The following is a 20,504-nucleotide window of genomic DNA, read 5'->3' as shown; positions in this document are numbered from 1 at the left end:
GGAGTTGGAAGCAGCCAGAACGCGAATCAGTGCCCATATGGGATGCTGGTGTCGCAGGCAGTGGCTTTACTTGCTAATCTACAACACCGACCCCTACACTTGCCTTTTTAAGAAACTGTCAAAATATTTTCTTTTTTTAAAATATTTTTAAAGGTGTTTATTTACTTGAAAGTCAGAGTTACACTGAAAGAGAAGGAGAGGCAGAGAGAGAGAGAGAGAGAGAGAGAGAGAGAGAGAGAATGGTCTTCCATCTGCTGGCTCACTCCCCAAATGGCTGCAACTGCTGGGGCCACGCCAATCGAAGCCAGGAGTCAGGAGCTTCCCCCGGTCTCCCACACTGATGCAGGAGCCCAAGGACTTGGGCCATCCTCCACTGCCTTCCCAGGCCACAGAAGAGAGCTGGATAAGAAGTGGAGCAGCCGGGCCTCGAACCGGCACCCACATGGGATACTGGCACTGCAGGCAGTGGCCCTACCCAGTACGCCACAGCGCCGGCCCCAACTGTCAAAATATTTTCAAAAATGACTATGCTGTGAATAAGGATTCCAATTTTCCCATATTCTCTCCAACATTCCTTATTATCTATCTTTAGATTATAAACAATCTGGAGGCTGCTAAGAAGTATTTCATTATAGTTTTGATTTGCATTTCCCTCATGAGTAATGATACTGAGCATCTTCCCATGCACTTACTGACTACTTGTGTATCTTCTTTTCTTCTTTGGATAAATGTTTATTCATCCTTCAGCTATTAGTTTACAGAGTTCTTCAAACAGTCTGGATATAAGTACCTTATCTCGTACATGATTTGTAAAAATTTTTTCTCATTCTGTGGGTTATCTTTTAATTTTTTTGGTAGCATTTTCTGAAGCATAAAACCCACCCTCATGGGGTCCAGGGACCCCAGCACTTGGGCCATCTTCTGCTGCTTTCCCAGGCACATTAGCAGGCAGCTGGATCAGAAGTGGAACATCCAGGAATCAAACCAGTGCCCACACGGGATGCCCACACTGCAGGTGGCAGCTTAACCCACGACGCCACAGCGCCAGCATCCAAAGAATTATTTTGATGAGCTCAATTTATCTATTTTCATTTTGCTGCTTGCAGCTTTTTGTGTGAAATCTAATACATCATTAACCAAACCAGGTTGTAAAATTTCAGATTAGGAGCAGACATCTGGCACAGCTGTTAAGATGCCACTTGGGAGGCAGTGTTGTGGCACAGTGTGTTAAGATGTCATCTGCAACGCTAGCATCTCCTATAAGCACCAGTTTCAGTTACTGGCTGCTCCATTTCTGATCCAGCTCCCCTTATGTGCCTGAGAAGACAGCACAAAAGATGGTCCAGGTACTTGGGACCCTGCAATCCATGTGGGAGTTCCAGGCTCCTGACTTTGGCCTGGTCTAGCCCTGGCTGTTACGGCCATTTGGGAAGTGAACCGGCGATGAAAAATCTCTCTCTCCCCTACTCTGTAACTGCCTTTCAAGTAAATAAATTAAAAAAGAGATGTCACTTGCAGTGTAGAGTACCTGGGTTTCTACTAGCCAAGCATCCTGCAAATGTGCACCCTGAGATGCAGCACTGATGCCATTCATGTGGGAGTCTGGACTGAATTCCAGGCTCCTGGCTTTGGCCTGGTCCAGCCCTTGCTGTTATGGGCATTTGGGGAATGATCAAGCAGATGGATAATCCTCCCCTTCCCCTGTGTACATGTCTTTGTTTTCCTGCCTTTCAAATAAAAATAAACAAGTATAATGGCTAACATGCTAATTAAAACCTGAAATTTTTAGCTTACATTTGAGTCTATGATCCACTTTGAGTCATTATTATATATGATATGAGGAAGTGGTACACAGTACTAATTTTTTACAAAATTGTGTCCAAATCACATTCTTCATTATTTTTCAATTACAATATAAAATTCAGTAATGACAGTCAACATGTTTCTTTTTTTTCTTTCTTTCTTTTTTTTTTTTTTTTTTTTTGACAGGCAGAGTGGACAGTGAGACAGAGAGAGACAGAGAGAAACGTCTTCCTTTGCCGTTGGTTCACCCTCCAATGGCCAGCGCGCTGCGGCTGGTGCACCGCGCTGATCCGAACGCAGGAGCCAGGTGCTTCTCCTGGTCTCCCATGGGGTGCAGAGCCCAAACACTTGGGCCATCCTCCACTGCACTCCTGGGCAACAGCAGAGAGCTGGCCTGGAAGAGGGGCAACTGGGACAGAATCTGGCGCCCCGACCAGGACTAGAATCCGGTGTGCCAGTGCCGCAAGGCAGAGGATTAGCCTATTGAGCTGCGGCACCGCCCCAACATGTTTCTAAAAGCAAGTGCGAAAATCTTGGAAACTCAGTCTGATGGTGCTAAAAATTCATTAATAATCTGAAAAAAACTCATGTTGAGAAAACTATTCGTCTAAGAATTTTCTTATAATTACATAAGGTGCTTCTATTAAAATAACTTCATCTTTGTTTGTTTTTGTAAGATTTATCTACTTATTTGAAGAGCAGAGTGATAAAGAAAAGGAGACAGAGGAATCTTCCCTCCACTGGTCCATGGTAGCAACAGCTGAATCCATGAACTCCATCTGAATCTCTCAAAGGGGTGGCAGGGACTCAAGTACTTGAGCCACCATCTGCTGCTCCCCAGTTACTTTAGCAGGGAACTAGGTTGGAAGCAGGGTAGCTGGGACTTGAATTGGCACTCCAATATGGAACGTGGGCAGGCAAAATGGTGGCTTAACCTGCTAAGCCACAGCACCTGCTTCCTCTTCTCTTTGAGGGAAACAGGTAAACTTTTAAAAGTCCTTAAACCTAAAAAATTAAGAATTCCACATTTTAAAGTTTACTACAATGTTCCATTAGATCCTTTTTATTGCTACTCATGGACAAACTATATTTCTGATTTGGTCCCTGATGAAAGAAGTCCTAAAGTGTCTTTCTAAAGTTTTGCTAACAACCTCATGCAGAAGCACTTGATCAGTCTGAGACTTAACTGCCTAGGGAGTATCTTCAAGTCCCTTCCTCCTGAAATCCTATTTATTCTTACGCACAATTATAATAACGCTGGTGACCATAATTCTAAGCCAACATCAGATTAGAAGACAGGATTGCTAACAATGAGAGAACAGAAAAGATGGAAAACCTTAAAGACTCAAGAACTACAACAGTCTGGGGTAAATGACCTTAGGAGAAAGGACACCTCACACCTGAACCATTCTTGACAGTATTGAAGGCATCATAGCCTAAGCACAGCAAACGAATCAAGCCATTAAAAAGAAAGAAAAAAATGACTTGTGACAGATAGTGTCTTTCCTATTCTTTCACTGCTATTAATTTTTTAGATAAAAGAATATCTCTAAATTTTTGACTTTTCTTTAAGGGCTGGAGGCTGTGTGAAGCCTCTTTTTAAAAATGTGGGGAGGCCGATGCCGCGGCTCACTAGGCTAATCCTCTGCCTTGCGGCGCCAGCACACCAGGTTCTAGTTCCGGTAGGGGTGCTGGATTCTGTCCTGGTTGCCCCTCTTCCAGGCCAGCTCTCTGCTGTGGCCAGGGAGTGCAGTGGAGGATGGCCCAAGTGCTTGGGCCCTGCACCCCATGGGAGACCAGGAGAAGCACCTGGCTCCTGGCTTCAGATCAGCGCGGTGCGCTGGCCACATCGCGCCAGCCGTGGCAGCCATTGGAGGGTGAACCAACAGCAGAAGGAAGACCTTTCTCTTTGTCTCTCACTGTCCACTCTGCCTGTCAAAAATTAAAAAAAAAAAAAAAAAAAAAAAAAGTGGGGAAAAATTTTAAAGGCAGAGGGGTAGGCAGAGAGAGATCGATCTTCTAGCTGCTGGTTCACTCCCCAAATGTCTGGCAACAGCTAGGTCTGGGCCATGAGTATAGAATTCAATCTGGGTCTTCCACATGGGTGGCAGGCACCCAAGTATTTGATCTGTCTTCTACTGCCTCCACGGTGCACTGAAAGCAGAATAGCCAAAATTCTAATCCAGAATTGTGAGATGGTATGTGGGTATCCCAAGCACTCTTAACCACTATTCCAAATGCTAGGGAAAATAAGTTAAGAACATTCAGGCCACATAATAAACTGAAGTAGCCATTTCCAATCAGAGTGCACCATTAAATGGCATTAAGTAGAAGCTGTTTATACCTTCAATTCTTACTACAATCTCCAGCCTTTCAACAATGGAAAGAAGTGTTAGACTCCACATTTACTGACTTATTTAGACTCTACATTATTGACTTATTAACTGTCTTATTGATTCAGCAGCTACCTTATTAGAAGCCGTTTGAAACTTATGGGATTGTACTTGAACACTAACAGACCTTTAGATAACTACACGTTCATTTCTGTCATTTCATTTTTTAAAAATTTTTATTTAATTATTTGAAGGGAAAAAAGAGACAGATCTTCCATCTGCTTGTTCAATCCCCAAATGCCCACAACACTGGGCCAGGCAAGGGCCAAAAGCCCAGAACTCAATACAGATCTCTCATGAAGGAGTTGGGGACCTAAGGACTTGAGCTATCACCTGCTGCCTCCCAGTGGGGTGCATTAGCAGGAAGCTGGAATCAGAAGCAGAGCTGAGACTCAAATCCAGGCACTCTGAAATGGGATGCAGGTATCCCAAGCTGCAGCCTTACTGTTGAGCCAAATGCCTATCCTCCATTACTGTCACCTTAAAAAAAAAAAAAAAAAAAAAAAAAAGCCATGAGTATAGAATTCAATTCTTCTTGGAGAAAATAAGACTTTAATGTTTTCTAAGAAGAGAGATTCTTTTACTGAGTTACCCAGGGAGTTTCTACTCTTTTTTTTTTGTTGTTGTTGTTTTTTTTTTTTTTTTTTTTTTGACAGGCAGAGTGGACAGTGAGAGAGAGAGACAGAGAGAGAAAGGTCTTCCTTTTGCCGTTGGTTCACCCTCCAATGGCCGCCGCTGCAGCCGGCGCACCGCGCTGATCCAATGGCAGGAGCCAGGATCCAGGTGCTTTTCCTGGTCTCCCATGGGGTGCAGGGCCCAAGCACCTGGGCCATCCTCCACTGCACTCCCTGGCCATAGCAGAGAGCTGGCCTGGAAGAGGGGCAACCGGGACAGAATCCGGCGCCCCGACCGGGACTAGAACCCGGTGTGCCGGCGCCGCAAGGTGGAGGATTAGCCTATTGAGCCACGGCGCCGGCCTCTTTTTTTTTTTTTTTTAAGGTTTATTTATTTATTTGAAAGTCAGAGTTACAGAGAGAGAGAAGAGGCAGAGAGGTCTTCCGTTCAGTGGTTCAATTCAGTTTCTCTATGACTCTCTCTCACTGTTTGTAACTCTACCTCTCAAATAAAATTTAAAAAAAAAAAAAAAAAAGAAAGAAAGAAATGCAGACTCATTGGGGCCCGCACTGTGGCACTGCCTGTGATGCCAGCATCCCACATGGGCTCCAGTTAGAGTTCTAGCTGTTCCACTTCCGATCCAGCTCTCTGCTAATGCACCTGGGATAGCAGTGGAAGATGGCCCAAATGCTTGAGCCCCTGCACCCACATTGGAGACCCAGAAGAGGCTCCTGACTTTGGTCTGGCAGAGCCCAAGCTGTTGCAGCCACTTGGGAAGTGAACCAGCAGTCCAGCAGTTGGAAGATCTCTTTCTCTCTAACTGCCTTTCAAATAAATGAAATAAACCAAAAAGAAAAAGAAAAAAAGAAAAAAAAAAAAGAAAGAAAGAAAGAAAGAAATGCAGACCCGCCAGTCCCACCATGGACCTGAATTCAAATCCTACTTTTTAATTTTTTTTTTTTTTTTTTTTTTGGAGAGTTGGAGAGACAAGAGATTTGCATCCACTGTTTCCCTCTCCAAATGCCTGCAATGGCCTGGAGACAAAGCAAGAACTTAATCCAGGTTTTCCCACATAAGTAGCAGAACACACTTAAGTCATCATTTCTACTTCCCGGAGTCTACATCAGCAAGAAACTTTACTCAGAAGCTGCAGCAGGAGACTGAACTAACACTAACACACTCCAGAGTGGTACAAAGGCATCTTAACAAGCTTAACTGCTAGACTAAATGCCTCCCCAGAATCTGCATTTTCACAAGATCCCTGGAGGACTGGCAATATTCTGACAATTTTTCAGACACCCATCTGGACCATTTTTCTTCTTTGACAAAATAAGACTTTATGTTTTCTAAGAAGAGAGATTCTAACTTTTACTGAGTTACCTAGGGAGTTTCTACTCTTTCCAGGATTAAGAATCACTGCACTATTATGCCAACACCACAAACCCAGGGTCACATCCTTGGTCGTTCCAGGAAGAACCATGTTCCAGTGACCGGGCTATGGCGGCTGCTGAAGAGAAACAGCCGCCATGCAAAAATCACAGGATTGCTCTGGCCCATTGCATCCACTAGAGAGCTGTACTTGCACAACAGCCTCCAGCAACCACAGGGCGGGGGGAGAGAAAGTCAATCTTGCCAGGATGCCCACATCTCCCTCCAACCCAAGCTCCCTTCTCTTCCCTAGTCCCCAACTCCCTCAGGCCACCTTAGCCTTGACTTCTAGTTCAGCAATCTCCAGACTACTCTCCTTGACTTCACTTGTGTTTATCTCATGAACTTGTATTTCTTGGAAAAGTATACTGAAACCATATTTTATTTAAAATCTCATATTCTTCCCCTTTAAAAAAAAAACTCATTTAGAGACATAGATCTCCCATCTGCTGGCTTACTTCCTGACTGCCCCCAACAGCCTGGGGCTAGGCCATACGGAAGCCAGGTATTCAATAGGGGTGGCAGGGACCCAAGCAGTCACCTGGCTGCCTCCCAGTGTATGCATTAGTAGGAAGTGGGATTCAGGAATGCAGCCAGAACCCAACTGCAGGCATTATGCAGGTTTCACAAGCAGCAGCTTAAACACTGGGCCAAACATTTGCCCCAACAATCTCCCCTTTTACCTATATTACAATAGTGATTCCGTTATTCCTCCCACTTACCTAGGCATGACACCTCTGAGACACCCCTGATACTCAGATGCACCGCATAACAGATTAATCACCGAATCATGTGGGTCCCACCTCTAAGTTTCTCTACTCCCTATTTTTCATTGCCAGGTCTTTGTAACTTTTTACATTAAGTCAAATTTAACCCCAAGGTAGGTGCACCTCAAGCCTTCCCCCAACTTAGACACAGCCTATTAACATACCAATGGCATAGAAAAATGTACAAAACATGCGTAAGTGTATAAGATATTCCCGGAAAATAACTGAAAACAACTTCCATGATGACCAACGTAAATTATGGAATTTTAATACAATGAATATCATGTGTCATTAAAAATAAGCTGGTATGTAACAAATATATAAATTGCTTGCACATATTGAGGGGGAAAAATAGAGCAAGTTGGTTTCCTATTACATGTACTGCATTGTTTTCAAAAGCTGTCTACTCATTTCAAACACCGCCTCACTTAAAAAGGCAACCACAAATCCATAATGCAGGAAGCTAGGAGCCACTGCCACCTGCTAGTCACACACATTCTATACTGCAATGAAGACAGCGACTCCCCATCTCCTAAATCAACTCTTTTAAATTCTGCAGTATCCTTGCTTCTTTCCCCAGCTCCTACTCATCCTCAAGCTTTCAAGTCCTCCCGGACATACGTGCACTTGGCGCCCGCAGCATCAGACCGTGTGTGAGCCTAGGAGCAGGACGCCGCTCTGGCCCCGGGTCCCCACGGGAAGCAGGAATGAAGAGCCCGGCCTTGGTTTGCTCCTAAGAATACGTAGACTTGGCAGGAGCCTCGCCCAGACTGGACTTCTCCAATGTGCTCCATATCCCTAAATTCTCACAACCACCAGGGTTCAAGGACCACCACGGACTCGGCGCACACCTGAGTAATTTTTGAAGGTTGTGGTCCCCGGCCCAAGGAGTCAGCCAGGGATTCAAGCTCAGTTTCGGCTTTCGCAGCACCACCCAATTTTCGCCGTTGGAAAGAATCACATATACGCGACCAACACACTATGAACCCTCAAGAAACGTGATCTTTCTTTAAAAACAATTAAATAAATCATGCCCTACGGTCTCTGGGTTGTAAAGTGTGCGCGATCTTTGCCTACGCGGGCAGGACTTGGCGCACTCCTAGAGCCTGCAGGCAGGGCCATGAGCACTCCAGGGGCCCTGCGGACCTGGCGCACCCGAAGAACCCGGCCGGCAGGACTATGGACGCCCGAAGGCCCGGCAAGCAGGACCCGGAGCACCCGAGGGGCCCAGCGTACCTGGAGAGCCCCACGGGCCGGCAAGCCCAGAAAGAAACCCGCGTCCACGCCGCAGCCCGGTGCTCTAAGGTGATGCAACCCCCCTCACAGTGTGCAGCGCAGAGGCCGGCTCCGCACCGGCGAATCAGCGCGCGCCGCCTGACACCCGCCAACAAGCCGGGCGCCGATTGACTTTCCTGGGTCCCAGCCACGCCCACTCGCCGAGTCCTGAGCCGCTGCGCATGCTGGGAAGGCGGATCCGCGACGGAGGAGTGAAATGGAGCTTCCTAGACTAGCCGGGGTGGCCACCTGGTGTGTTCAGTATTAGAACATCTGTGTGTGTGTGTGTGTGTGTGTCTGTGTGTGTTGGGGGAGCACTTACTCGTTATTTTGTGTGTGTTGTCTAACTGACATTTAAGATCTATACCTTATCTCCAATGTGGCCACCTGGTGTGTTCAGTATTAGAACATCTGTGTGTGTGTGTGTGTGTGTGTGTGTGTGTGTGTGTTGGGGGGAGCACTTACTCGTTATTTTGTGTGTGTTGTCTAACTGACATTTAAGATCTATAACTTACCTCCAATGTAGAAGACACCTAAACCAATGCCCCTCAGTACCTAGACTAGCCGGGGTGGCCACCTGGTGTGTTCAGTATTAGAACATCTCATGTGTGTGTGTGTGTGTGTGTTGGGGGGAGCACTTGCTCATTTTGTGTGTGTCTAACTGACATTTAAGATCTATACCTTACCTCCAATGTGGCCACCTGGTGTGTTCAGTATTAGAACATCTGTGTGTGTGTGTGTGTCTGTGTGTGTTGGGGGGAGCACTTACTCGTTATTTTGTGCGTGTTGTCTAACTGATCTATACCTTATCTCCAATGTAGAAGACACCTAAACCAATGCCTCTCAGTACTTAGGCTTCCGGAGCAGTGGTTTCCATGCTGAGAAGCGAATTCTGACCGCTTTTCCTGTGGTAAATGGCAACAAAAGGGAAGGTAGAGCCTGAAAACCAGCTTTAAAATGTTATTGTACTTTAAAATGTTTCCTGTAATAAAAACATTTGCTTACTTATTGTCATGGTTGGGCTTCTGCCCGACGCCATCCAGACCTGTTAAAAACGCAATCTGGAATTTGGCACCAGGGCCTATGAAGGAATTTTGAGCTCCAACAAACTCAGGGTAGTTCTGAATTAAAATGCTTGTTCTGTGTAAAGGGACGAAATAGGTAGACAGCACCTCCTTATTAAGGAGGAACATTGTGATAGCCACTTAGCATTTATTCAACAGTTATTTGTAGTGAGGTCCTACTAAGTGTCAAGGATTAGAGTGGTTTGTTGTCCCCCATCAGAGGTTACTTTTCTCCCTTGAGCAAATTATGTATTTAGTAGATGCTATTCAAGTTTTTGCGTTCCTGAAGTTGCCACTTTGTTCAGTGCCATCTTTTTTAAAAGAAGTATTTATTTATTTATTTTATTTTGACAGGCAGAGTGGACAGTGAGAGAGAGAGACAGAAAGAAAGGTCTTCCTTTGCCATTGGTTCACCCCCCCAATGGCCACTGCGGCCGGTGCACTGCAGCCGGTGCACCATGCTGATCCGAAGCCAGGAGCCAGGTGCTTCCTCCTGGTCTCCCATGCGCGTGCGGGGCCCAAGCACTTGGGCCATCCTTCACTGCCTTCCGGGGCCATAGCAGAGAGCTGGACTGGAAGAGGAGCAACCAGGACAGAATCTGGCTCTCCCACCAGGACTAGAACCCGGTGTGCCGGCGCCACAGGCGGAGGATTAGCCTATTGAGCCATGGCGCTGGCCAGTATTTATTCATTTTTAAGGTCAGGGAGAAATAGAGATCTTCCATCTACTGGTTCACTCTCTAGAAGTCCTCCAACAGGCAGCAGCCAGGAGCTTCTTCTGGGTCTCCCACGTGAGTGCAGGGGCCCAAACAGTTGGGCTGTCTTCCTCTGCTTTCCCAGGCCATTAGCAGGGAACTGAAACTTAAGTGGGGCAGCCAGGACTCAGACCAGTGCTCATATTGGATGCTGATATAACAGGAGGCAGCTTTACCCACTACACAACACTGGCCCCTGTTCAGTGTTTGTATTTATTCAGGGGTCGGCGCTTTGGCTTAAGCGGGTTTAAACTGCAGCCTGCAGCACCAGCATCTCATATGGGCACTGGCTGTTCCAGCTGTTACACTTCCAACACAGCTCCCTGCTAATGTGCCTGGGAAAGCACTGGAAGATGGCCAAGCACTTGGGTCCCTGCACCCATATGGGAGACCAGGAAGGGGCTCCTGGCTCCAGCTTTTGCGTCCATTTGGGGAGTAAACCAGCTGATGGAAGTCCTTTCTCTCTCTCCCTCTGTTTGTAAATGTCTCACAAGTAAGTCTGTCCTTAATGTGTTGTTCATTGTGAATGGATGCTGTGGCTGGTACGCAAACAGTATTTTGCAGTTTATGTTTCTGTGTCGGTGCAAATTGTTGAAGTCTCTACATAATGTATACTAAATTGATCTCCTGTATATAAAAAGAGAATTGAAGGCGAATCTTGATGTGAATAGAGTGGGAGAGGGAGCAGGAGGTGGGAGGGTTGCGGGTGGGAGGGAAGTTGTAGGGGTGGGGGGGAAGGCCATTGTAATCCATGAGCTGCACTTTGGAAATTTATATTTATTAAATAAAAGTGAAAAAAAAATTAAAAAAAGTACACCAAGAAAAATTGGTGAGGTAGACTGACAAGTCTGATGATTTCAAAATTGGATTGAGAAATATTTTATAATACTGTTGGAAGGTGTGTTGTCTAGAAAAGTTAATCAAATGAAAGAAATATTCCTGAAAAATTTAACTGTGTTCAAAATATATCACTTGAAGAGCTGAACCATAATTTTTGCAGAAAAACTGAAAATCCAAGAAATCAGGTAACCATACTAAGTAGAAAGATGGAGATAAATATCAGAGGAAACAAAAAATTGTTGAGGGGCCAATGCTGTGGCATAGCAGTTAAAGCTGCTACCTGCGGTGCCAACATCCCACATGGCCACCGGTTCTAGTCCCAGCTGCTCCTCTTCTGATCGAGCTCTCTGCTATGGCCTGGGAAAGCAGTAGATGGTGGCCCAAGTCCCTGGGCTCCTGCACCCGCATGGAAGACCTGGAAGAAGCTCCTGGCTTCAGATCGGCCCAGCTCCTGCCATTGTGGCCATTAGGGGCATGAACTAGCAGATGGAAGACCTCTCTCTGCCTCTAACTCTGCCTGTCAAATAAACTGATAAAAATTTGTTGAAGATGATTTTATTTAGGGAGCAGGAATTGGGGGTGGGAAATGCCATTTTATGTCACTCATTTGCTTTGGAGACAGATGTGACTTCTAATATGGATACAAATTCTTGGACATTCCTCCCATTGAGAAATGAGGTTGTATCTCTATTGACCTGTAGAATACCGTGGAGTGGAAGTGAATAGTTAGCTTCTGGGCTCCGGCCTTAGCGATTGGCTGCATCAGCTTTCTGCCTGTGAGAACAGTTGCTCCTAGTTGCCAAGCTGTAAGCCCAGGGACAGGCACTGTGTGGGTGAGCTATCTGAGAAGTAGGTCTTCTAGCCCAGCTGAGCCTGTCCAATGACTCCATAGAGTAGATGAGCAGTCCCCATTTGTAAGCAAATTAATGATCGTTACTGGGATGATTTGCTATGGAGCAAAAGATTAAGGTTAAAAATGTAATCTGTATCAAGAAAAGGTGGAACTTTTGCATTATTTATCCTGTTGAGTGGTTATTCCCATTCTGTTTGAAGTCTCAGAAACACAGGGATCCAGGATTCTTCTTCAAGATACTTAGTTCCTTTTACCCTAATTTATTTCAAAAAACATACACAATACAGAAAGTTCATGGCAAATGAACATTATCTTTTATTTTCATTTGTCCATGAATTTCCTGTGGTACTTTTTTTTTTTATTATTATTTATTGACAGGTAGAGTTATAGCCAGTGAGAGAGACAGACAAAGGTCTTCCTTCCATTGGTTCATTCCCCAAATGGCCGCCACGGCTGGCACTGTGCCGATCCGAAGCCAGGAGCCAGGTGCTTCCTCCTGGTTTCCCATGCAGGTGCAGGGCCCAAGCACTTGGGCCATCCTCCACTGCCTTCCTGGGCCACAGCAGAGAGCTGGACTGGAAGAGGAGCAAACAGGACTAGAACCCTCTTGGATCTTACATTCATGCAAGATGTAAACCAATACTAAAATAATTTCAGTATACACTTGATGGCTCAATGATATTCCCTTACACTGCCTATGTAGCACTACTTTATGCATAGTTTATTTTTTAAAGATTATTTATTTATTTATTTGAGAGGTAGAGTTATAGTGAGAGGGAGAGACAGAGAGAAAGGTCTTTCATATGCTGGTTAACTCCCCAAATGGCCACAACGGCCAGAGCTGTGCGGATCCAAAGCCAGGAGCCAGGAGCTTCTTCCAAGTCTTCCATGTGACTGCAGGGGCCCAAGGACTTGGGCCATCTTCTACTGCTTTCCCAGGCCATAGCAGAGAGCAATTCAGGAAGAGGAGCACCCGGGACTCTAACCAGGGCCCATATGGGATGCTGGCACTACAGGCGGAGGGTTAACCTATTGTGCCACAGCGCTGACCCCAGAGCTTATTTTGATAGGAGGCATATCTATCTCGAATCCTAGCCATGTGGGCTTATATAACAAAATAAATCTATTTCCCTATCTAGACTTGCGGTCCTAATTATTGGCTACCTACCTGTTACTTCGTATTTGCCATGCTTTGAATAGGATGAGGCTCCAGAATTCATGTTTAAATCTCAAACTCATAAATTGATAGCACTGAGGATAGAAACAATTCAATTATGGTGTTTAAGAGGTAAGCCTAATGGGAGGTCCTTATGTCAATGGATGTGCCCTCAACAGGTAGTTTTTAAAAAAAATTTTTTTTATTTATTTGACAGGTAGAGTTACAGACAGTGAAAGAGAGAAAGGTCTTCCTTCCGTTGGTTCACTCCCCAAATGGCCGCCATGCTGGCACTGTGCCGATCCAAAGCCAGGAGCCAGGTGCCCCTTCCTGGTCTCCCATGCGGGTGCAGAGGCCCAAGCACTTGGGCCATCCTCCACTGCCTTCCTGGGCCACAGCAGAGAGCTGGACTGGAAGAGGACCAACCGGGACTAGAACCCGGTGCCCATATGGGATGCCGGCACTGCAGGCGGAGGATTAACCAAGTGAGCCACGCTGCCGGCCCCTAAAAATTTTTTTTAAATATTTATTTATTTATCTGAGAGGCAGAGTTACAGACAGAGAAGTCTTACATATGCTGGTTTGCTCCCTGAAGGGCCACAATGGCCAGAGTTGGGCCTATCTGAAGCAAGGAGCCAGGAGCTTCTTCTGGGTCCCACACAAGGGTGCAGGGCCCCAAGTACTTGGGACATCTTCTGCTGCTTTCCCAGGCCATAAGCAGAGAGCTGAATCAGAAGAGGAGCAGCCAGGACTTGAACGGGTACCCAAATGGGATGCTGGCGCTGCAGGTGGAGGTTTAACCTACATCGTGTGTTGGCCTCTCTTTACTTTTTATTTATTTGAAAGGCAGAGTTAGAGAGAGAAAGATCTTCCATCTGCTGGTTTACTCCCCAAATGGCCACAATGGCCTCACATAGCTCCAGCTGAAGCCAGGAGCCCAAAGCTGCTTCTGGATCTCCCGTGGGTGCAGGGGCCCAAGCACTTGAGCCATCTTCCACTGCCTTTCTGTACACATTGGAGCTGGATTGGAAGAGGAGCAGCAACGCCTCAAACTGGTACCCTTATGGGATGCTGATGACACAGATGGTGGCTAAACCTGCTATGCCACAATGCCAGCCCCAGAAGGTAGCTCTTATAAGAGGGTTGGTTATAAAAGCAAATTGGGCCTAGCCACTCACTGTTTCCTGCCTTGCCAGGTGATTGTTCCTTTGTGCACATTGTGTAATTGTCCTCTTTCATCTCACCAGATGGCTGAAACAGTGAGGTCTGCCAAATTTTGGACTGTGAACCTCCAAAATCATGAGCTACAATATATTTCTTTTATTTATAAGCAGCCTGTGTTGGGCATTTAATTAGAGTAATAGAAAGCTAATATTTTTCATAATCTACCAGTCTAACTAGAATTTTGGCATTAATAGGCTTGCCTCCATATGTGTTGTTTTTTTGTTTTGTTTTGTTTTGCTTAAGATTTATTTTATTTACTTGAAAGACAGAGTTAGAGAGAGGTAGAGACAGAGATAGAGGTCTTCCATCTGCTGGTTCACTCCCCAGATGGCCGCAACCGCTGGATCTGTGCCGATCCGAAGCTAGGAGCCAGGAGCTTCTTCCGGGTCTCCCACATGGGTGCAGGGGCCCAAGCAGTTGGGCCATCTTGTACTGCTTTCCCAAGTCATAGCAGAGAGCTGGATCGGAAGAGGAGCAGCTGGGACTAGAACTAGCACCCATATGCGATGAAGGTGCTTCAGGCCAGGGCTTTAATCTACTGTGCCATAGTGCTGGCTTCTCCATATGTTAACAAATTATTCAAGACCAAAGACAGGAAAACTGTGTTTGGTCTTCTTTGGTGTGCCTCATAGAACTACCCTGATATTGGGCAAAATGTCCTGCTTTCCAGTGAGCTATTCATCAAGACACACGTATAGAACTCAAAGTTGTAATTCACTTCTAAACAAAAACAAAATGCTAGTAAGGTATATTTGGAACAGTTAAAACTATTTCAAATAGCCTATAACTCACACAAAGACTAACTTGGAGAACACAGTACTTTGACTCATTTATTTAAAAGCTTCAGACAAACGGTGTATCAAATGCACATTAGTTACCAAGGATGGAGGGCCAAGAGACTATTTACAAGAAGGATGTGGGTACTTCAAAAAGTTTGTGGAAAATAAAATTAAAATATAAATTTATTTTGCTACATAAATTTTAAAACCCATGTTTTATTACAAACATGTAGTTTCCACAAACTTTTTAAAGACTTCTCATATTTTGGGGGGCTATCTTGAACTTCATCTTTAAAAAAAAATTTTTTTTAAGTAATTACTTAGGAAGAAAAACAGGGATTCCATAGAAAAAGATGGCAACCTGAATGATATTCTATCAGCCAGGTTCTGAATTTTTTTCACTCTTAAATTTCTTCTCTGTCAGCCAAAATTATTTTCTGGGTCAATTTCCTTAGCTGAGCTTGTCTACAATCAGTATCAAAAGCAATGCTGACATTAGTTTTGTTTAACTCTCCTTTTGGCTTCTTTATGTTTCTTCCGGCAATCCTAGAAAAGTCATAACATCAAGTCTTTGTTAATAAATGTATATTGTTTTCAATGTATTCAATAACTATAAAGTAAAATTTAGATTATTCTCACTGTCAGGGCTGTGGAGATACACTCACCATAAGCAGATGCTTTGTTCTGGCCTCCCAAGAATTCCTGCTAATATTACTTCCCACTCCTCTCCAGAATAAGTCAGAACCTACTAGGCAAAAATAAAATGATGATGCGGCAAATTACTATAAAAGTGGATAATATTCTAGTGCTCAGAATTATCGAGGTCTCCAATTCTAGTTGACCATTTTCTTCTATATCTATTAATCTTATTAACTTTAACCCAGCACATTTTTTTTTAAGGAAAACAACATTATTTTTCACAAGGTAACAAAAAAATTTAGTGCCATAACTTTGAGCTCTGTGGCTAAAGCTCTGACTGGGAGTTGCTAAGCTACATAGATTAACCAGTAAAGAGGTATCCAATCACCAACATCTGAGATGTCTCCTGCATCATGATTGATAAGTAGGGGCTTCTGATAGAAATCATGACAAAGGCCTCCATGTTAATATTCATCAGAAAATGGTACTTTGGGTGTCCAGCAATAAAATCAGCAGTAGCATAATGAGGATTTCTGTTCAGGGTACCTAGAACTTTCATGTCCTTTGAAGATAACTGAAATTCAAAGATCTCAATGTTTTCTTTAATACATTTCTCATGGAAACTTGGCCAGGACCACAACCCCATGCTGAAGCTAGCAGTGAAGAGTAATCAGGGCTGAGTTCACTTGTACTTTTTTGTCAGGGCACAAAGAACTGGACCAGGCAAAGAACCAGGGAGTTCTGGTCTACCCATCATTTACCTGATGTGACCCCAAAGCACTATAAGCAACCATAACAATACCTTTTGACATGCAAATTACTACAAAAATAGATAATATTTCTAGTTATCAAAGTTTCTACTTCTAGTTGACCATTTTATTCAATTTCTACTAATCTTATTTAGCTTTAACCCAGCATCTGTTTTTTTTTTTTTTTTAATTAATTAAATTTTTTTTTTGATAGGCAGAGTGGACAGTGAGAGAGAGAGACAGAGAGAAAGGTCTTCCTTTGCCATTGGTTCACCCTCCATTGGCCGCCGCGGCCCGCGCGCTGTGGCCGGCACACCACTTATCCGATGGCAGGAGCCAGGTACTTCTCCTGGTCTCCCATGGGGTGCAGGGCCCAAGCACTTGGGCCATCCTCCACTGCACTCCCTGGTCACAGCAGAGAGCTGGCCTGGAAGAGGGGCAACCGGGACAGAATCCGGCGCCCCGACCGGGACTAGAACCTTGTGTGCCGGCGCCGCAAGGCGGAGGATTAGCCTAGTGAGCCGCGGCGCCGGCCATAACCAGCATCTGTTTTAATGTGTGTATCAGACAGACAGACTGCCATCTATTGGTTCATTCTGCAGATGTCTGAAGTCTCCAGGTGGGGCCAATCCAGGTCTCCCTGATAAGCGGAACCCAATTACTTGAGCTATCACCACTGATTCCCAAGGTCTGCATTAGCAGGAATTTGCAATCAAGAGCTGGAGGCAGATATCAAACCTAGGTACTACAATTCAGGACATGGATATCTTAACCTCTAGGCAAAAACGCCTGTCCTCATTTCTATTAATTTTCAAGAAATATTTTATATATTTTTGCAAATGAAAAATGTAGTATTGCTAAGATTTTACTCTTTATATATAACAAATTATGTAACTGTTTCTGTTTGTGCTAGGCTTTATGTGAGGAGTTGGCCAATAGCTTTAAGAGTATTCACATGCATTTTTAGGGTACTAAAACTACAGGATTTTTGGTTGTTTATTTGTTTTAATATCTAGCATCCAAGCAAGTCCCTGAACAAAACAAGCCCTTGTTGATGATAATGAATCAGTAAGGAATGTGGGGAATGAGGAGTTCTCAGTCTTCTATAGCTTTACATGTCAAAATGCAGTAGTCATGGAGGAGGCCAAACCACGTGACAATACAAAGGGTCAGAATTTCTGGACAGGACTAACTGTGTCAGGAGTAATGATAAGAGCCATAGTGTTACCATTTAGTGGAAAAGTTGACTCACCATGAAGTCTTTCATCATCCTTGGAGAAAAAGAAAAATCTACTGGTTTGTTTCTCAGGTAATGATGCTTCTCTGAAGAGAGAAGGGGGGGAAATAGGCAGATATTGGTTGGCTTAATGTCAATAATTTATTTACATTATTTACATTAAAAATATAAATAAATGATTCCTTAAATATACTTGTATAATGTATTCCTTAAATACAATACTTGTTTTGCTCATTTTTCCCTGAGTTAAAAATTTTACTCTACCTTCTCTCCATTCAACATTCTTCAGGCTGAGCCTTTGATAGTGAAACTTGTGGCCGGTGCTGCGGCTCAATAGGCTAATCCTCCGCCTATGGCGCCGGCACACCGGGTTCTAGTCCCGGTCAGGGCGCCGGATTCTGTCCCGGTTGCCCCTCTTCCAGGCCAGCTCTCTGCTATGGCCCGGGAGTGCAGTGGAGGATGGCCCAAGTCCTTGGGCCCTGCACTCCATGGGAGACCAGGAGAAGCATCTGGCTCCTGGCTTCAGATCAGCGCGATGCACCAGCCGCAGCAGCCATTGGAGGGTGAACCAACAGCAAAGGAAGACCTTTCTCTCTGTCTCTATCTCTCTCACTGTCCACTCTGCCTGTCAAAAAAAAAAAAAAAAAAACTTGTTTAAGCCTCCTTCCCTACTCTGGGTGCTGATACTTCACTCTCACTATTCCTTCCTCAGTTGCCCATGTTCCCCACAGGAAGGGGTAGGGGGTTGGGGATGGAAGATGGTGACCCCCAGTCAACTGCAGGATGCTATTTTTAAACCAGCATATTACTGTTGGGTTCATTTCCTTGTACATATTCTTTCTCCCACAGCCGTATCCAAATTTCAAGAAAAAGAAACATGCTCCACATTGCATAAAGCCTGTAGAACTCTTTAAGGAGCTCAGAAACAATAAGCTGTAGGAAAAGCTTAGACACTTCTTAAATATTTTTGAAGCTTGTCTAAGTTCTAAATTATGACATATATCTGCACAGAAAATTGCTTACTCAGGGCTGGGCTTCCCACGGTCTGTTTCTTCAGTAACTTCTTCTTCTTCTTCTGAACTGCTGTCTTGGAAACGAGGGTCTCCCTTGCTGACAATCTTTGCAGGTTTCACTGTTTCAACTCTGTAGGTCTCTGGAGTGTAAGAGTAAGCAATGATAGTCTTGTAACTAGACAACTAAGTATTACTGAACACATGCATTTGATTATTTTCACCATAAATACATAACTCAATTCCCAATATGTAAATTGTTAAAGTAGGGAGTTTCATCTTTTTGGATTTTCAAATAGTGAGAAACTACTATTATAATTTTGACATTGCTAGAGTGATGTCATAAGGAATACAGTAATATTATAAAAAGGTATTTTCTTCCTACTTATTTACAAACACAAAAATGAACATATTTACATTTTCAATCCCAAAGCCTCATTCAAAAACTGCTACTGCTGTGGTATAGCAGGTAAAGCTGCCACCTGCAGCACCAGCATCCAATATGGGTGCCAGTTGGAGTCCTGGCTGCTCTACTTCTGATCTAGCTTTCTGCTATGGCCTGAGAAAGCAGAAGAAGATGGCTCAAGTCCTTGGGCCCCTGCACGCCCGTGGGAGACCTGGAAGACACTTCTTGCTCCTGGCTCTGGATTGGCCCAGCTCCGGCTGCTGTTGCAGCCATTTGGGGAGTGAATCAGCAGATGGAAGATCCCCCACCACTACCTCTCCCTCTTTGTAACTCTACCTTTCAAATAAATTAATTAATCACATTTCACATTTCCAAAATTTCCCAGACATTTAAAGCAGCACTCAGGTTGCTGGTGTCCAGGAGTAATTTCAAAACTATTTTCTCATACATGGCCCTCAACGTTAGATTTACAGTTAATATCTACATCATGCCAAACTACACAATAGTCCAGGACTGACCTTAAAACTCAAAGGGAGAACACAGGCAAGACCAGAGAAGTAGGCAGAGCACGTGGTACACTGTATTTCATTTACAACAGTAAAACTACTAGATGGTGTAGCTCATTTTAGAATGCTAGTGCTGGCAGTTGATACATATCTGTCTATGTATGCTATCTTAACTGCTAATTTTTAAAGTAGAATCAGCGTAGTTAGTTGTGGCTGGATATAGAAAAATTGCATGTGTATCTTAAATATACGGTGAGGAACAGCCTCCGAAGGAATAAATGCTTTTACCTATGGCCATGATGGCCTTTAGATGTAAACCTGATGAACTGGAATACAAAACTGTAGGTAATGTATTTGTACTTTTCTCTAGGTTCTAGTGAATCTCCAAGAATAAACTTTGAAATAATTGACATATCGATAGCATGGTATGTTTGTAAGAAGCCAAGAATGTTACCTATACTTTCTTTTCTCTATCTGTACGGCACTAGTTTTAAGTCACTGCATTTAAAACTGCATTGAAGACATGAAGCTATTACAGTATATGACTTACTATTACCTCTTTATGATGGTTTTTACTTAACAGAAAGGATGCTGTATAGCAGTCTCTGGCTTCCCTTCATATGGCAACCAGCTATTAGTATGTTCACTTAAATGCAAAAATAGTTTCTACCACAGCGTAAGGCCCACCATGTTATTATGGTCATGGTACTACTGAATTTCCTACTGTTAAATTTGTTTTAAAGTTAATTATTTTATTTTGCAAGGCAGAGAGAGAGAGAGAGAGAAAGAGATCTCTCATTCACTGGTTCACTCCCCAAAAGCCTACAACAGCCAGCAGCCAGCAGCCAGGGCTGGGCCAGGCTGGGCCATGGTGAAGTTAGGAGCCGGGAACTCAACCCAGGTCTCCCACTTGAGCCATCACCTGCTGCCTCCTAGGGGGCACATTAGCAGAAAGCTAGAATCTGGCGTGCAGCTGGGACTTGAACACAGGCACTCCAATACAGG

General features: G+C 44.3%; 2 protein-coding genes, 1 long non-coding RNA gene and 1 other non-coding gene across 17 annotated transcripts in view; 1 reads left to right on the top strand and 3 right to left on the bottom strand.

The window, feature by feature from the left end:
• The window catches only part of IARS1 (isoleucyl-tRNA synthetase 1), an 89,388-nt gene extending 80,956 nt beyond the window's left edge, over positions 1–8,432 (bottom strand). The window contains exons 1-2 of one of the 2 annotated variants that reach the window (XM_089336209.1): positions 8,243–8,369; positions 4,530–4,676 (exon numbers count right to left, since the gene is read on the bottom strand). The gene's annotated coding sequence lies outside the window, so the exon portion shown is untranslated. Of the gene's footprint in view, positions 1–4,529; positions 4,677–8,242 lie in introns of both variants that reach the window. The other variant, XM_051859118.3, reaches the window with a different exon arrangement.
• On the bottom strand, positions 6,288–6,420 carry LOC127485316 (small nucleolar RNA SNORA84). Its single transcript, XR_007912421.1, has one exon. It is a non-coding gene; the product is annotated as a small nucleolar RNA SNORA84 (small nucleolar RNA).
• Positions 8,433–8,441: 9 nt separating the features above from the next.
• Positions 8,442–20,504, top strand: part of LOC103348335 (uncharacterized) — a 29,450-nt gene continuing 17,387 nt past the window's right edge. For 5 of the 11 annotated variants that reach the window (XR_016236522.1, XR_011379362.2, XR_016236521.1 and 2 more), the window contains exons 1-2: positions 8,442–8,533; positions 9,103–9,213. This is a non-coding gene — a long non-coding RNA (uncharacterized LOC103348335). The remainder of the gene's footprint in view (positions 8,534–9,102; positions 9,214–20,504) is intronic. The other 6 variants (XR_016236523.1, XR_016236518.1, XR_016236519.1 and 3 more) reach the window with 4 other exon arrangements.
• The window catches only part of NOL8 (nucleolar protein 8), a 29,902-nt gene continuing 24,387 nt past the window's right edge, over positions 14,990–20,504 (bottom strand). For 2 of the 3 annotated variants that reach the window (XM_070050143.2, XM_070050166.2), the window contains 4 exons: positions 18,601–18,730; positions 17,593–17,663; positions 15,618–15,700; positions 14,990–15,498 (listed from right to left, as the gene is read on the bottom strand). In XM_070050143.2, coding sequence (XP_069906244.2) covers positions 15,448–15,498; positions 15,618–15,700; positions 17,593–17,663; positions 18,601–18,730 — 335 coding nt within the window. In that variant the 3' untranslated portion in view covers positions 14,990–15,447. The remainder of the gene's footprint in view (positions 15,499–15,617; positions 15,701–17,592; positions 17,664–18,600; positions 18,731–20,504) is intronic. The other variant, XM_070050152.2, reaches the window with a different exon arrangement.

Source organism: Oryctolagus cuniculus, chromosome 1 (assembly GCF_051225735.1).
Source record: "Oryctolagus cuniculus isolate XC-2025 breed Fujian yellow rabbit chromosome 1, ASM5122573v1, whole genome shotgun sequence".
NCBI classification, from domain to species: domain Eukaryota; kingdom Metazoa; phylum Chordata; class Mammalia; order Lagomorpha; family Leporidae; genus Oryctolagus; species Oryctolagus cuniculus.
Note: the sequence above shows the minus strand (reverse complement) of the source record. Positions and strands in the feature narration are given on the sequence as shown.